At 36.6% G+C, this 17,865-nt stretch overlaps 1 protein-coding gene and 1 long non-coding RNA gene across 3 annotated transcripts; one reads left to right on the top strand and one right to left on the bottom strand.

The window, feature by feature from the left end:
• Positions 1–767: 767 nt before the first annotated feature.
• lcp2a (lymphocyte cytosolic protein 2a) lies at positions 768–17,065 on the bottom strand. Of its 2 annotated transcripts, XM_042499312.2 has the most exons (21): positions 16,520–17,065; positions 15,372–15,434; positions 15,077–15,123; positions 14,144–14,209; positions 13,782–13,807; positions 13,633–13,673; positions 12,362–12,554; positions 11,399–11,484; positions 11,266–11,314; positions 10,490–10,567; positions 10,058–10,083; positions 9,792–9,811; positions 8,773–8,880; positions 8,484–8,502; positions 8,385–8,400; positions 8,219–8,297; positions 7,383–7,435; positions 6,153–6,235; positions 4,200–4,274; positions 3,460–3,609; positions 768–2,532 (listed from the first exon to the last, which is right to left on the bottom strand). In XM_042499312.2, exons 1-21 carry the CDS (start codon positions 16,595–16,597, stop codon positions 2,383–2,385), a joined length of 1,506 nt encoding a protein of 501 aa, XP_042355246.1. In that variant the 5' UTR covers positions 16,598–17,065; the 3' UTR covers positions 768–2,382. The 2 variants fall into 2 exon arrangements, with proteins under 2 accessions (XP_042355246.1, XP_087944407.1); XM_088088281.1 differs by lacking the exons at positions 15,077–15,123; positions 15,372–15,434 and having other exon boundaries at positions 16,520–17,064.
• Positions 8,779–16,528, top strand: LOC148187180 (uncharacterized). The gene is made up of 5 exons (XR_015778888.1): positions 8,779–8,902; positions 10,177–10,226; positions 10,312–10,335; positions 10,465–10,631; positions 16,340–16,528. It is a non-coding gene; the product is annotated as an uncharacterized LOC148187180 (long non-coding RNA).
• Positions 17,066–17,865: the final 800 nt, after the last annotated feature.

Below are 17,865 nucleotides of genomic sequence, written 5' to 3'. Positions count from 1 at the left end.
CACACGCAGTCTGAACTCTAACTGACTGATGATGAGGATTACAGGGAGAAACGGGCTGATGGGAAAAGAGCGACAGAAAACTCTAAACTGTCAGAAACAGTTTCGATCAGCAGGCGGAGATTAACTACATAAACAACCCAGAATAACCAAATACAGCGTCGACTGCGGCTCCACCAATCATTTAACTGAAGCATCGATCACTCAACACGTGAAGACGAGCAGCTTCACACTGAGCACGCTCCAAAAAAAAGAAAAGCTCAGAATTTTACACCAGTTTTTAGGATCTTATCAGTGTTTGAAAACCTGCGGATCACCGAGGCTTTTTACTTTTAGTCTCCAGAAGGTGTCAGAGTCATAAAACAGCATCAAAATAGAGCTTGTTGATCAAAAAAAGAGGCAGAGGAGGATCCTCCACACCCCTGACAGAGGACACAGCTGAGACACTGATGTCCTCAAATCCTAAAAAAGGTCTTAAAATCCTGGAAAATCTTTAAAACATGCTTAAATCCAAGCGATGTCTGAAAATCCTAGAAATGTACTTAAAATCCTGGAAACATCTTAAAATCCTAGAGACGTCCTAATATCCTAAAAATTTCTTGATATCCAAGAAATGTCCTAAAATCCTAGAATTGTGCTAAAATCCTAAAAATGTTCTAAAATCAACAGTTCGACAACAAACCTGTGCGGCTGCAGACAGAACAAACATTCACTATTTCTAATATTTAAGATGTGAACTCTTCGCTGCTGCAGAGACGCAAAGACGCTGCTCGTGTTTTTATGTGTTTAATGAATCAGCTGAGAGACAAACTAAAATACAGTAAATTACAGTAAATTAAAAATGTGCCACACTGAAGACACAAAGCTTGAACACTGAGGACCGTCAGACTTCATCTGCGTTATTTCACAAACAAAATTGAGCTAAATACAATCATAAAACATTTATTTAGCTGAAGACAGACTGAGCCATAAACATGCATAGTTTGCATGTGGAATTGAATTAAATGCTGTAGAAATACAGCATTTATCCATCGTCATGTACCGAAAGCTTAATTGTCTCATATGGGCTGACATATGACAAACATTTGTTTACATCAATATTTCTTATATATTTTAAATATTTAGCTCAGTTTTCTGCAAACTGAAACAAAAAATGATGCAAAGAAAACGTTAAAAATTTCTAAAAAAAAAAAAATCGATTTAGATTTGAAAACCAAATGTTAAATCTAAATATTGAGTGTTGAATCTAATTGTTGAATGTTAGATTTGAAGTGTTAGATTAAATATTACATCCAAATGTAAATGTTAAGTATAAATGTTGCATTTAAATGTTGAATATTAAATGTAGAAGTAACTGTCAAATCTAAATATTACATTGAAATATAGATGTTGAATCGAAATTTTAACTGTTACATCCAGTTATTTAATCTAAAAATTAAATCTAAATGCTGACTATAAATGTTGAATCTAATTATTCAATGTTAAATTTCAGAATCAGAATCAGAAAAAAGATTTATTGCCAGGTATAGCTAACACAGTACGAGGAATTTGTTTAAATGTTGAATCATTTTAATAGTACGTTGTAACAGTTACATCTCAGTATTAAAACAAGATCGAAATATTAAATTTAAATTTTAGCTGCCAAATCTAAATATGACATCCAAATCTAAATGTTAAATCAAAATGTTTACTATAAATGTGAATGTTAAATTTTGACTGTCAAATCTAAAAAATACAATAAAATATATATCTTAAATCGAAATGTTAAATATGATTTTATCTGTCAAATTTAAGTATTACATCTAATTCTAAATATTAAATGTTGAATATCGAATGTTAAATGTCAAATAATTCATTTCTAAATATAAATGTTAAGTTTAAATGATAAATTTTAACTCTTAAATCTAAAAAATAAATGTTAAATGTTCACTTTCAAATGTGAAAATTACATCAAAATATAAATGTTAAATTTCATTGTTTAATCAAAATAATTCTTGAATTGAAATATTAATTATTCAATGTTAAATTCAGTTATTTCAGACGAAACATTTAGCTTTAAAATTTAACATTTTTACACATTAACATATTGATAACATCACACACATGAATATCTGCATCAGCTGTGAGGAAAATAAGCAAATATTTAAAATATACTAGTTTTGAAAAATGTACAGATTTTTCTCTATGAGGCCTTGCACGGACACAAAAACTGAAACCAGAATTTAGAAAATGGTCAAAAATAAGCAAACGAAGCAACATGTGCAAAAATCTTTCAGTCACCAACACCGAAAAAAAAAATCTTCCCGTCAACATGTTTCCATTTTCCCACCGGACATTCATCGTCGCTCGGCCTGTCGGGTTTTTCCCTCCGCGTCAGTGATCCGGTCAGGACCAGTTCTTCCCGGTCATGTAGAACCCGGCCGGGTCGGCCAGCAGACACTGGTTCTGCTGGCTGGAGCTTCGGTTCTTGGCGTCGATGAGGAGCAGAGGAGACTGGGAGTAATGGCCGATGATGCCGCTCACCGATGGAAAAGTCTGAACACAAAGAAACGGATCATTGCAGGACGTCAGAGGACGTTTAAGTTACAGACTTTTACCAATAAATTTCCAGGACTTTTCCAGGACATGAAGACAAAAATTCAAAGACCGTACATTCTCTGAAACGACCATCGATAATCATTATCGGTTATTTTTTCATCACTATGTAACACCTTTTTTAAAAATATGTTATTTAAAAAAAAAAAAATCAGAACAGGATAAGAGCCGAATATTTAAAAAGATTTTTGCCTTTTTTTCCTTTAAAAATTTTGGGGTTTTTTTGTTTTTTTTAAGAAACCAATTTGGCGTTTTTTCACTTATATTTGGTGATTTATGAAGAAACATGTTGGCAATTTTTAAAGAAAAGATTCGTACAATTGTTTTCGTTTATACATTTTTGTGTAATTTTAAAAGAAAAAATCTGGTGATTGTATTTTTAATTTTTTAGTGGCTTTTAAAGTAAACATTAGTTGCTGTTTTTTTGGGTTTTTTTTAGATTTTTAAAGAAAATTTTTGTTTTGTCTTTTTTTTTCTTAAAAAAGCTCTAGGTAAATTGTCACAGAAAACATTTTGGCAATGTTTAGGGCAATATTGAAGAAAACTTCTTCAGTACACTTTAATTATTTGAGGGATTTTTGGCAACATTGGCAGAAAACATTGGCAATTCTTTTGGCAATTAAAAAAAACATTTTGGCTTTTTTTGGAACATTTTCGGCAATTTTTGAAGAAAACAATTGGGTGATTTTTTTTCTTTGAAAGTTCTGGGAGATTTTTTTTATACTTTTCCAGGTTTTTCGTGACCGTTGGACCGCCGGTGAACAAAATCCTCAGATTTCACCTTCAGATACAAACTAAATGTCGTGACGGAGGCTCAGCTCTGAGGGGCGTTGACCGAAGGTCGTCTGACGGTCACTTCCTGTTTACCTCCTGGACTTTGAGTCCGGTTCCCAGCAGGAAGTTGTGGTTCTGCTGTCGGATCTGGATGTTGTAGACTTTGTCCTGGTAGAGGACCATCAGGGTGAAGGGCTGGTTGGCCAGCTGCCGGGTGCTGTCCCTCACCAGGTACGCCCCGTCCTCCGAAAACACAGAAACACAGGACACAAAACAATACTACTGCGCAGTATTTTCACAGTAAAGGAAAGTACTCGAGCCAGTTTATACTCAGCAACAAATATTGTACTTTTAAATTATTTACAGTTATCTGACACCTTTAGTCAGCAGTTACTGATCTTATGGAGAATATGAGGCTTTAAATTAAAACTGCTTTATATTTAACAAACAAACACTTTCTGATTTTAATGAAATCCACCCAAAGCAGCTGCACAATGTGAACGGCTTACAGCCTAATGCAAATCACACTCAGAACAACAAAATATGATATATATGGCGTAATAATAAACGGAGAAAGACGCCTTCCTGCATAATGAGTACTTTACTTTTTATATTTTCAGTTTATTATGCTGATGATACTAATCTGCTTTGTGTAGAATTTAAATTGCAGGACTTTTATTTATAATGAATATTTTTAACTTTTAAAATATTAAAATATTATCTTGGTTTAAACAGTTTGCCACATAAATTATATTTATGTCTGCTAAGTAATTAAAAAAATACATTTAAAAGAAAACACAAAGTGAACTGTAGTTTGGCTTTGTTTCTGTTACCTTGTTGACTCGTTTGAGACAACCCTCCGCCTGACCTCTGGTCACTTTACCCACATACCAGCGAGGGTCCAGATCCTGCACGCACGCACACACACACACACACACACACACACACACACACACACACACACACACACACACACACTTTGTCATGAACTGAGCGTTTGAACTGCAGCACAAACACAAAGACGACAGCACCTCCTGCTGTTCACACTGACACACATCCTTCGAAACTGTCTCTATAATAATGACAATAATGACAATAATGAAGTGAAAGGAACCAGAAATCACAAAATGAATCATCAAATGTTCTAAAAGAAAAAAATCACCAAAAATGTTCAAAGGAAAGAATTTGCCAAAAAGTTTTAAAGAAACAAAAAAATCAAAAACCAATTTAAAAAACAAACAAAAAAAAAAAACTCACCAAAAATTTTAAAATAACAAAAAATGGCTAAAGATTTTTATAGAAAAACATTATCTACGATTTTTAAAGAAAAAAATGTCAAATATTCACCAAAAAAAAAATCACCAAAAATGTTTCAAGAAAAGAAAGTTCATGACAAAACATCAGCAAATATGTTAAAAGGAAAAAATAAATTTTAAAAAATTTAAAGAAAAAAATTATCCGAAAAAAGTCTGATTTTTACATTGCCAAAAATAATTACCAAAAATCTTTTAAAAAAAACATTAAAAAGTCAAAAGAAAAAAAAAAATCACTTTTTTTTTTAACAGAAAACATGTCGTCCAAACCCGCTGGCCCAAAAGACTGAGACATGGCTGTGGGTCCTGCGGGGAAAGTGCCACAAAAAGTGAGTAATTTGAGCAAAGTCATGATCTCCCCTAACCATGACCAAGTGGTTTTCGTGTCTAAACCCGACCACCAGTTAACATCAGCGCTGTTCAAACGTACACTGCCTGGTCAAAAAAAAAGTCACCACCAAAAAAAAAGGTCATACACTCTAATATTTCGTTGGACCGCCTTTAGCTTTGATTACGGCACGCATTCGCTGTGGCATTGTTTCGATAAGCTTCTGCAATGTCACAAGATTTATTTCCATCCAGTGTTGCATTAATTTTTCACCAAGATCTTACATTGATGATGGTAGAGTCTGACCGCTGCGCAAAGCCTTCTCCAGCACATCCCAAAGATTCTCAATGGGGTTATGGTCTGGACTCTGTGGTGGCCAATCCATGTGTGAAAATGATGTCTCATGCTCCCTGAACCAGTCTTTCACAATTTGAGCATGATGAATCCTGGCATTGTCATCTTGGAATATGCCCGTGCCATCAGGGAAGAAAAAATCCATTGATGGAGTAACCTGGTCATTCAGTATATTCAGGTAGTCAGCTGAATATGCTGATAATATACTGTCCTCGAAGACGATGGGTCCCCACTATCCTTCCAGTTTTTAATAATGCGTTGGACAGTTCTTAACCCAATTTTAGTAGTTTCTGCAATATGCTTAGATGTTTTCTCTGCTTGATGCATGCCAATGATTTGACCCTTCTCAAACAGACTAACATCTTTTCCACGACCACGGGATGTGTCTTTCGACATGGTTGTTTAGGAAATGAGAAGCAACTCATTGCACCAGTTGGGGTTAAATAACTTGTTGCCAGCTGAAAGATAATCGCCCATGCAGTAATTATCCAATAGGAGGCTCGTACCTATTTGCTTAGTTAAATCCAGGTGGCGATTTTTTTTTGGCCAGGCAGTATAGTTTCCACATACCGGCTACAAAATAACGTAGAAATGTGAAGTATGTAAGTGTGACGCATCTGTGCTGAAACGTACAATGTCAACATTTCATATGGCAACCGGGAGGCCTTTTTAATGTCAAAGAGTTGTTTAAGGGTAAGACTTGGTTTTTAGGGTCCGGTCAGATTGAGGGTTCGGGGCTGAGAGCAGCAGTGTGCCCTCCTTAAACATGTGTGTAAGTGTGTGTTTGTTACCTGTATGGGTGCTGTTGTTGGCGGAGACGGACGAAACGACTGTCTGTCCGATCCCATGAAACTGCCTCTATGTTCAGCCATTGCTGCAACACACACACACACACACACACACACACACACACACACACACACACACACACACAGGGTCAGTATGTAGTTTTTGGTAGTAACAGGGCGCCCCCTGCTGTTTTCAGAGGGTCAGCACTATGTGGGGCCCAAAGTAGAATTTAACCCCTCGGTCTGTCCCATGTGTGTTGTAATAATTATATATGAGAGTCTCTTGAGAGTCTCTTATGAGACATAACTATACATTAACAACAAAGCACTGATTGTTTAGTTTTATATATTTTATTCACTGACACAAATGTCTGTGTGCGTCCCTGATGTCACGTTTGTCCTGCTTAAATGGGATTTAATCTCAGCTCAAAACTGAATCCAAAACTAAATTTCCAAAAAGGTTTATTACTTTAAATCTGTGATACTCAGCTTTTGGCCCCGAGGACCAAATCTGGTCCCTGACAGGGCCCCAGGTGCCCCTAAAACATTTTCTACTTCACAGTAAAAATAAAGTGACACTGTGAATAGTTTTTGTCCTTTTGGTCTCAGTAAGGTGTCAGAGACTTTTGTCTTTTTTTGTTGATCAAAAAAAGAGCCAGAGGAGGATCCCCCACACCCCCGTCAGAGGACACAGATAAGACAATAATGTCCTCAAATACTAGAAATGTCCTAATGTCCTAGAGACACCCTAACATACTAAAATCTAAGAAACATCCTAAAATCGTGGAAGTGTCCTAAAATCTACAAATGTCCTAAAATCCTAAAAATGTCATAAAATCCTAGAAACATCCTAAAATCTGAGAAACATCTTGACATCGCAATGTCCAAAAATCCTGGAAGTGTCCTGAAATCCTACAGACGCCCTAAAATCCCTGAAATGTACTATAATCCATGAATCTTCCTAAAATCACTGAAATGTCCTAAAATCTAGAAATGTCATAAAATCCTTAAAATGTCATAAAATCCTTAAAATGTCATAAAATCCTAGAAACATCCCTAAATCTCAGAAACGTCCTAAAATTATTAAAAAGTCCTAAAATCCTAGAAATATTCCAAAATGTCTTAAAATCTTCAAAACACTGTGATTGGCCCTGGGCCTCCTGTCGTTTTGTAGAACTGGCCCCTGAATAAAGCCAGTCGAGTGTCTCGGGTTAAATGTTGGTGTTTTCTTACCAGAGTGTAGTTTGTGAGGCAGAGAGGCAGCAGAGGGAACACTGGGAGGCAGGCTGCTCAAAAACAAACAAACAGATTATTAATCGAATAAGCCAGATATAATTTACTGAAATTTCTCCTGTGGAGGTTTAAAACCACTGCTGGGAGCCGTTGGGTCCTTGTTGTTCATATCTAATGCTCTGTCACCATGACGACAGTAACGATGTAATTTCAGTCGACTGCAAAGACTCAACATCGCCTAAAAACTGTTGAAATCTCATCAGCACTTGATAATATTTGATTTTTACCATATTACTGCATCTATCAAAAGCATCTGATCGCACCATATCACATTGCATAATACTGTAATACTTGTATCATACTGTATCATATAATATTGTATCGCTTCATATATTATTGTATTGTATCATATCGTACAATATATCATATCGTATTGTGTAATATATCAAATTGTATTGTCTTGTATCTTAGTATATTGTATTGTACCTTATGTAGTATCATATCACATTATATCATTTGTATTGTATTGTATCATATCGTATTGAATGATATATCGTATCGTTTCATATAATATGGTAGTAGTATTAAGTAGTATCACATTGTATTGTATCGTATTATATAATATTCTATTGTGTCATATCAGTACGCATCTTATTAGATTGTATCGTATTGTATCGTATCGTAGTTGCAAAAGTTGAAGATGTGGAGATTTCTCTTTATTTTCTTGTCGTTTGAACTGAACTGGGCCCACAGTAGATCCCTGTTGCACCCCAGTACCAACAGGATGTCTGTTAATGATTATTTCACTTTTAGCTTTGTTTTCATTTCTGTCATACCTGTCTCCTTGGCGTGAGGGGAGTCCAGGGCGAGGAGGCACACTTTTATTGGGGAGGGGGAAGGTGTTGTGTTTAGGAGCTGGAGGAGAGAAGGAGGAGTTAAAGAGTCACTCTGAAATTTCAGGATATGATTTGGGAGAAAAAAAGCTGAACAAAGAAATCTCACCTTCGTCATGCATTTGCTGATGAGAGAGAAGAAAAAAAATCAGAGTTCATTCTGGACAAAATAACCTTCACAATGAAGCTGTTTTCAGCAGAAACTTACCTCCCTCCTCGCATCAAACCTGTACAACCAAACCACAAACAAAAATCTGATTATTAGCAAATACTTTAAATAAACTGATCACTTTTTGACTGTTTTATCAAAGAGGATGGAAGTAAAAGCAGTAATAAGAAGATGACAATATTAGAAATAAATGTGAGGATTATGAATTTAAACACTTTGAGATGATTAACTGATTAGCTGAAGTCAAGTGTGTTTGGAATATGTAATAATTTGATTTGATGATGATGATGATGATGATGATGATGATGATGATCTGAGGTGTGCTGACCTGTTGGCAGGAGGTTTGGGGGAGGAGTTGCTCCTGCTGACGGAGGAGGACGGAGGAAGAACAGGAGGTTTGGACCAGGTGGGAGGATCGGGGGCGTCCAGCTGAGGCCTGAACACACAAACAGTTCAAGGTTAGGTTCAGATTTCTTCCACGTCTACTTTAATATAACAATCTATAGCAGTGACACTCAAGTTCCTCTTTTGGGGGGCAACTTCTACAAAATAATAGCACGGATTATAATACGTTTCACGAATTTCAGGATGTTTCATGTATTTGGGGATATTTTTAACATTCTAGGACGTTTCCAGGGATTTAGGATGTTTTTAGGATTTTGGGACATTTTTAACATTTCTTGGATTTTAGGACATTTCTGGTATTTTAGCATGTTTTTAGGATTTTAGGAAGTTTCTGGGATTTCAGAGTTTTTCTTCATGTCTACTTCACTAAAATGTTCCTGATACCCAACTTGTTTTGTTTAGAGGCCACTTTTGCAAAATGAAAGGAGGCCAAGGTTGAGTTGCCACAGCCCCATACAAGTTTCAAGGATTTTAGGATATTTCCAGGAACATTTAGGATGTTTTTTTAGGATTTTAGTACATCTCTAGGATTTTTGGACATTTCTAGCAGTTTGGATGTTTTCTAGGATTTTATTTTTATTGTGAATTAGAAAATGGTAGGCTAGCCACCTGGCACCCTATCAGGGGCCAGATTTGTCCTGCGGGCCGTAAGTGGAGTATCACTGCTATAGAGTTCATCTTGAGTCCTCTGTGGCCGAGCACTTAAAGAGTAGTATGCGTACAAGATGGCGTCATCCACATAAAAACGTACCCTTTAATAGAACATAATATAATTCCTATATTACATAAATTATGTTCATTACTTCAATCAAAAATTCACAATGTTATCATTAAAAAAGCGAGTTTAAATGAGTCTGAAATATAAAATGACCCAGCACAGACCCTTGTGGTACCCCCATGTTTATGTCTAATAAATATGATGACCAGTGTGTCCGGACTGACCTCCAAGGATGTGTCCCCACCTGTAAGAAACGTAGAAAATTAGATTTAAACAAAGAAGTTATAAATATTTAGAAATTATTTATTATTATAATTTAGAATAAAAATTACAAGAAAGTTTTCAGTGTTCGTCATCTGAAAGTGGAGTCCCTCAAAGTCTCGTTCTCGGTCCCATTTTGTTTTCAGTTTTCTTTGTTACACATATGATCATTTTCAGGATATTTATTGATCCACCGATGAATAAAGTTTATTTAAAATGAAAAACGTACCTTTTCCCCTGTGCTACGATTAGGTCCTGTGGAGAAAAGTAAATATCACAATTAATCGTTTCATACTCATCATCAATGGTAGATACATCACATTTAATTTAATTCAGTCTTTGTTTCAGGAAAGCCGCCTGCTGCCAGGAAAATTTGGAAGAAAAAAACAGATGATAAAGTTAGTCAAATAAAATCAGTAAAATACATTTAATTGAACATTTAAATTTCAACTTGTTACATAATTTCCTTTTTTTCCTTTGCAGATGTGTTGGGGGGTGAGTGTAAGTGTAAGTAAATTCAGGATTTTTCTACTGAATAATCAGTGAAACATATAAAATCAGTATTGACTCTGCAGCTAGTTTTTAGACATAAAGTGAAACCAAAGTGAACAATTTGTGATGTCTTCCTAAAAAAAGAGGAGCGTGTTGGGTGCAGGGTTACCTCTGATGGGGGACGGGTTGGATCCTGAACCCCGGCCGGGTTTGTTTTCACGAGAGATCTTCGGCGGCTCTGGAGTAACTGAACACGACAACAGAATCAACCCGTCGACATACAGACAACGATCAGAGACGAAAACTCTCAGGTCAGTTCTGAGCCTGTTTTTCTGACACATTTTTAACAACACATTTCCAGGATTTTCAGTTAAATTTTAAAGACCGTACATTGTCTGAAATGACCTTTGATACTCCTTATCAGTTCTTTTTCATTACTATATAATAGATTTTTTAAAACATAAACTATCTAAAAAATATAGGAAAAAAATATTTTTGACAGTGTATTTCCTCTTTTTTTTAATTTTTGGGCAGTTTTTAAAGACAAAGTTTTGGCCATTTTGAAAGAACATGTTTGTTTGTTTGTTTGTTTTGGTGATTTTTGAAGAAAAATATTTTGGGTTTTTTTTCTTTGATATATGCCTTCCAAAGTTGCGAATGTTTTCCTTAAAAATCTCCAAAATGGCTCCATTCATCAGCCAGAAACTAATCATTGTTGTATTTTCTAATTTATGGCGGTCCTCGAACACTTTCATCTGTTATTATACTGGTTTGTGAAACAGATTTTCATGACTTTTCCAAAACTTTCAGGGTATGTATTTAGTTTTCCAAAACTTTTCAAGGACTTTTCCAGGTTTTTCCTGACCGCATGAACCCCGTTCTGTGATTTCTAAGTGTGTTTAAGGACGTTTATTCAGGATGGATTTAGTTAAAAACCTTACTCACATTTTCTGCCCCCGCAGTGAGGAGACAGGTCTCTCCTGGAGTCTCCCGGCTGCACACACAAACAGTTTCACGTTCATTTAACTCAAAACTTTTACGTTTAAAATCATTATTTGATTGTCGACATGAGGCTCACCATGCGGGGCGACGGCGCCGACAGGGTGGAGGCTGGTGGGCGGGGACACACGGCGGGGGGCGGGCCTCTGGATGACACGTGGTTATCTATAAACACACAGTTTTTAGTTAGTGTGTTAACAAAAGTTAACACTGGTTCCTAATTTTTTTTTATCAAATTGTGACACTTAAAGCAAGTGGAAATATCTTTTAACTTTAAAAAAAAAAGATTGAAACAGACTCCTGTTAAAAAAACATTATTAAGGCAACTTCGAAGGGAAATAATCCGAGATGACAGGAATAAAGGTGTATTTTGTTGAGAATAAAATCATAATATTTCAGGATTAAAGGTGAAATGTTTTTTACTGGAAATAAAGTCATAATATAAATCATAATTTTATACAAGATTATATTTGAATTTTAATGAGAATAAAGTAATATTTTAAGAAAAAGTGATTTAACAAAAAAAGTCAGTTTTTTTTTTAAAGTCATAATATTCAATAAATACTATTACCTGATGGGTAATAAAATGTAATATTATGAGAATAAAGTTGTAATTTTACAAGTTGTTGTAATATTAAGTCATAATATTTCAAGAAAACTAATATAATAACAATAATAATAATATTGTAATATTACAAGAATATAATGAGTTTTTAATTCTGTGTTGTAATAAAGAAAGAGCTGTCCGTCTTTTGTGTCAGTTGTTGATGAAAAGTTCAGACTTTATTCTCAACATATTTAGACTTTTTTTCTTCATTTTACAACAAAATCTCTTCTCTAACACCGGCCCAAATAGTCATATTTTCAAGTGATTGTGAACAAATTATTCTTTTATGCTTCATTATAAAAAATCTGTTAAATTTTAAGGATAAAAATATAGAAAACCAACTGTCGATATGGATCAGAAAACAGCATATAAGAACACATTTCTTTACGTTAAATCGTCCAAAACCAACTAAAAAAGTCGGCTCCTGTCACTGACCGATGTAATCGCTGTCTCCGATGGGCAGCGTGGGGCACAGTTTGTGGGCGAGGTCCTCTGCAGGTTCGGTGGGCGGAGGCTCGTAATCGTTGGCCCCGTCCTGGTCATCGTTTGGAGACTCGTAATCGCCCCCGCTGCCCTCCTCATCGCCGCTGTACGGACTCTCGTAGTCATCGTCAAACTCTTCATCATCCTGACGGGGCAAAAGACGGACGCAGAAATAAAGTCGTCACTTCCCTTAAAGCTCGTCAGCCACCTGACAAAACTTTAGCAACCAGCCTGAACACCCAGCAAGCACGAAACAACAAATCGATCTTCAGATCTACTGCAACAAATTTTAGCTGCATCATTTTCCACAGTGAACATAAACAGTTTTCCTACTTCATGAAGGAGAGTAAGGAAACTTGGAAAACAGGTGTCTTTAAAAATCACCAAAAATTCAAAGAAAAAAAAGAAAAGACCAAAAAATTGTATAGAAGAAAAGCATGTCTGCTTTAAGATAAAAAAAACACCCACATTTTTTTCAAAGAGCAATAAAATCACCAAAAATTTAAACAGAAAAAACAATGAAATGTCTTCTTTAAAAAGGGCAATTTTTCAATTTTTAAAGAAAAAAAACAAAACACCAAAAATTTTGAAAGATGAAAAAACAACAAAGAAATGTCTTCTTACCCAACATTTTTAAAGGAGAAAAAAATGTTTACAGGAAAAAACAGCAAAATACCTTTTTATAAAAAGGAAAAAAAATCACCAAAAAAATTCACAGAAATATCTCCTTTCAATTTAAAAAAAAAAGATGACAATGAATGTTAAAAAGGCCAAAATGTCTTCTTAAAAAGCAGCAAGTAGCTGTTAGCAGCTAACTAAAGAAAAATAACAGCGGTTATAAATATTCAAAAATAGTGAAAACAGTGACGTCCGGGGGTCCTTCCCCTCCGAGCCGAGGACAAGGGACACTAAATGATTGTTATTGATATGTGATGTCATTGTTTATAAAGAGCTGCTGACACATACGTTATGTGTCACACTAGAGGTCGACGCTGTTGTGTTAATCAGGCGTCTTTTGTTTCCATGATACCGGCATGCTGTCTGTAATCTGCCGCAACGTTTAGTTCTAAAGACGTAAAGACTTTGTCGAGGCTCCACAGCATGTTAAAATAAAAACTGATAACATTACGGCACTTATTCAACTGAAATTAACCAACTTTAGAATAAAATGATTTGATTAATTTGCAGAAAGAGAAAAACAAATTGATGAAAGTCGGACTTACAAACTCATCTTCGCCCCAGCCCTGAACATCCGCAGCCATGTCTGCAGAGGACAGAGCAGCTGTCTGTTTATTTTCACTCATTTACACCCACAGTTTATTAAACTTTAAAAGGATTAAAAACTAAACTACGTTAACGGGGACGTTCCTACCTGGTTCGTGATATTTAGGCGTCAATCTGCAACGGAAAGAAAGGAAAACAGTTTTTATTATTTCTATTATTTCTTTTCCATCCAACTTCACAACACAACATACCCTAACTAATATCTATATATTTTTGAATATTTTTTAATCTCTCTCTATATTTTTTAACATGTTGTTTGCTTGTAGAGTGGAGGCTACAGCTGCGTTTCACTTTGCGATTCTCGATTATATAACAACAAAAAAGAGCTAAACCCTCAACCAAATATCCTGCAAAAATATTTTCACTCAGAGTTTTACATTAATTAATAATAAAATCCACCAAAACCGAAGGTAGCACAGTAAAAAAGTGCCGTTACAGACTCGTTCTTACCGTTTCCCAAACAGGCCTCGCTTCTCCTCCTTCTTGCTGATCTCAGTGCTGATCTTCGAGATCATCCTGCAGAGACGCATAAAGTTTATTCAAACTGTTCTTCATCAGTAACCATGTGACAATAAAACGTTTGCTTTATCACAATTGAGTTAATCACAATGTTTACAAAAACTGAACTAATTTTGGGTCTTTTTTTTTCTTTGGTGATCTATAAAGAAAAGAAACTGGGGTTTTTCTTTCGAATTTTGTATTTTTTGCTAGTTTTTAAGGAAATTTTTTAAAATGTTTTTCTTTTAAAGTTTTTGGTGATTTTTAAAAAAAATGTTTTGGGGAGTTTTTTTTCATCGAAAATTGTAATCATTTTTATTTTTTTCATATCTTTCTTGGCAATTTTTAAAGAGAAAACAATGTCCTTCAAGGGTATATTTAGTTTTCCAGGACTGGAAATTCCTATTTGCAAATTCCATAACTTTTTCAGGTTTTCATGAACCCCAAATTTATGATCTGGGAAATAAATGTAATGGATTTACTGATTATCAGACCAAAACTGATAAAACTTACACGTTGAAACGCTTCCAAACTTTGTCATTAATTGTTCAGCAAATCGTTTTTCAGTTTTTGGGAATCTGGTGGGCCGATAATATAATATAATTTAAACATTCGCTTTATGACGGCTGTGTTGAAATCGTGTAGAAACTCTTATTATTCACATTCATCAGACGTGCTTTTGGCCGCTTCAAACCCAAATTTATCTTTGAACTACGCAGTTGATTAATAACTTTGCTGCAGCTTCTTCCGCTGGTTTTACAAGAACACGTTTCTGTTTATGGTTTTTGGATATCAGTCAGATCTCCACAGACGTGTGGAGACGTCCGTGCAGACGGCGGTGGGCGTGTTTCCGTAACGGTGACTCAGCAGCTGGTCTGTACTCACGGAGCGTGAAGTTTTGGGAATCTCTGGAGGTCGTTTTCGCTCAAATTCTACAAAAAACAAACAAACCGAAAAACAGAAAACCGTGTGAGGACGTCGTCTTTAACAGGACAGTTTTATGAGGACATTTTAGAGTCTAAACACCAAACGTGCTCATATTTGAAGGAGACAAAAAAGGACATTCTTCTCTCCTCAGCTCCTTATATCCTTCTCCTCGTTACCTCCTCCTCCATCTCTTCTCTTTTCCTTTCCTCCTTTCCTTCCCTTCCCTAAATAAGTTAAATTTGGATGAACTCACCACAAATCTGGCACCGTTGATGCAATACTTGAGCACCACTTTATCGCAGCCCGACAGACTCATCTGCAAACAGCACAAACAGCAGTGAGGCGCCGAAAATGACATTTAAATAAACTCAACCGTTTCTTTCCGTCATGACCCGTCACTCAGGAGCAGCGCGGCCCGAAAATGTTTGAATTTTCCTTTTCTGCAAACCACAAATATCTAACTTTTTTACGTTTCACGTGTCGCGTCACAGGTTTAGTAAGTCGTGAAAAACATGAAAAGTCGATTTACAAACAGCATTTTCGATGCATGAAAACATTTTCAAAACTAAATTAACCCTGAAAGTTTTGGAAAAGTCTCACAAACCTCTGACATCTGAAACTTAGTTTTCTAACTATAATTTCTGTTTTTACAGTTTCTGGCTGTGATAAATGGTGTCACTCTGGGGGATTTTTGTAGAAAACATATTTTCAAAAATAAGCAGAAAATTTTTCAAAACTTTTTCTTTAAAAATCAGCAAGAAATTTAAATGAAAAAAACACACAAAAAAAGATTTTAAAAAATCAATATATAATTCTAAAGAAAAAAAACTAAATAAAAAATATTGCCTTTTTTTGCTTTAAAAGGATTATTTTAATTTAAAAATCACTAAAAACTTAAAAGAAAGTAAAGATGACACTTTTTTTTTTAAAGAAACACGTCTTCAGAGTTTTAAAATCTGAGACACATCCTGAAATCCTAGAAATGTCTCAAAATTTTAGAAATGTCCTAAAATCCGAGAAATATTAAAAACCCCAAGAAACGTCCGTGAAGTCGGAGAACGTCCTTAAATCATAGAAAAATTCTAAACTCCTTAAAAAATGTTAGAAATGTCCTAAAATGTGGTGTGTGCTGCAGATTGTGGGGGTTGCAATAAAATGAGATTAAAAAACGGGAAAAGGATTTATGAAAATGCTGAAAAGGTCTTCCGATGTCCTCTGAAGGTGGTTTTCGTGGTCGTGGCGTCCTCTTCCTCTGGCACGCAGACACGGTTTTATCAGCGCAAATTTGTGATCTGGCATTAAATTTGAAGCACGCGGAGGAATCAGCTGACTGCATCAGACTGCTGGGATGAAGACAGATGAAGACAGATGAAGACAGAGACAGGACGGCGGCGGTCTCACCCTCTTCAGGTAGTCCGCCAGCTGCTGAGAGCTCCACCCCGTCACCTCCGCCCTCGACGGCACCCGGTCAGAGCTCATCCTGCGTCCTCAAAGACTCGGCGTCCGTCCGGCTGATGTCAAACCAGAGACGGTTAACGAGAGACCATCTGAGTGGAGACGAGTCTTTTTTTAAAATTTCCTGCCGATCGTCTTCAGTCAGACGTCCACGCGACGGACGGACGAACAGACGGACGGGCCTCGCTCCTTCCTGCCAAACACGAAACCAAACTTCTCTCAAAGACTCACAGAAAACCCTAAAGTTTTACTTCCCCAAAAGTCGACCCGCCACTTTCTATCTCTCCGAGCGACTTTCTGAGAGCAGAAAGCGGCGAGAAGAAGGCGAGCGTGCAGACATGTCACCGAGGAACCAAAATGGCTTCCTTCTTTCTCCCTCTCTCTCCCTCCGTCTCTGCGTCTCTCTATCTTTGGCGTCTCAGAGGAAGTGACTGAGCAGAGGGGGGGATGGAGACAGCGTCCTCCTCCACCCGTCTGACCACAGAGCGGAAGAGACGCTGCAGCTGCACCCACTCGCTGCAGAGACAGAGACAGAGACAGAGACAAACGCCAGCAGAAGGAGGAAGTCAGGGCCGTGGATCCGTCTGAACGCCTGCGACCGAGCGCGCAGGCCGTGAACGCTGCCGACGGTCGACTCAAACACGCTCGCTTCACTTTGAGGAGTTTTTCTTCTTCTGCACGTTAATCTGACAGCTTTAGGGACTTTTCACAGTAAAACACAGAGAGTTCATTAAAGTTCAGATGAAGCTTTTATTCTGTCAGTCCCTTCAGTCATTTTCCTGCAGAAACATTTTATGGTTCCTGTTTCACGTTTTCTTTAACTCTCTCCCCGCCATTGAGATTTTCCGTCAGTTGGTGTTTTCAGGGGACACTGTTACGGATGTTACGCAATAAACAACATTTCCACGTCCAAAAACCAACGGGCGAGACGATCTAAGGTCCCAGGGGGACGGAGGAGAGGACTTTAAAAAACGCAACAGGAGAAACATTTAGTGACTTATTTCGATCATCAGTGAACAGGCAGGAAACACAGTGTCCAGGGCGGGCCTTAGAGGAGATACGGGAGGACGCCGCGGGGTCGCCGAGAGCGCCACGCTGGAGGGACAGAGCTGGCAACTTAATAAAAATACTCTGAGGGGGAAAGAGTTAATGTACTTTGTTACGTAGGTTTGGTTTAGGAAAGTAAACATTACATAACGTAAAGTTACGTTAGTTTAGAAAAGTAAAGTTTCGTTAGTTAAATTTAAGAAAAGAAATATCGTTTGGCGTTGTCACATTAACGTAAAGCTACG

Source organism: Plectropomus leopardus, chromosome 15, assembly GCF_026936395.1.
Source record: "Plectropomus leopardus strain MGB_pleo_1.0 chromosome 15, ASM2693639v1, whole genome shotgun sequence".
Lineage (NCBI taxonomy): Eukaryota > Metazoa > Chordata > Actinopteri > Perciformes > Serranidae > Plectropomus > Plectropomus leopardus.
The sequence above is the reverse complement of the archived record's forward strand: the minus strand, read 5'-3'. Positions and strand labels throughout refer to the sequence as shown.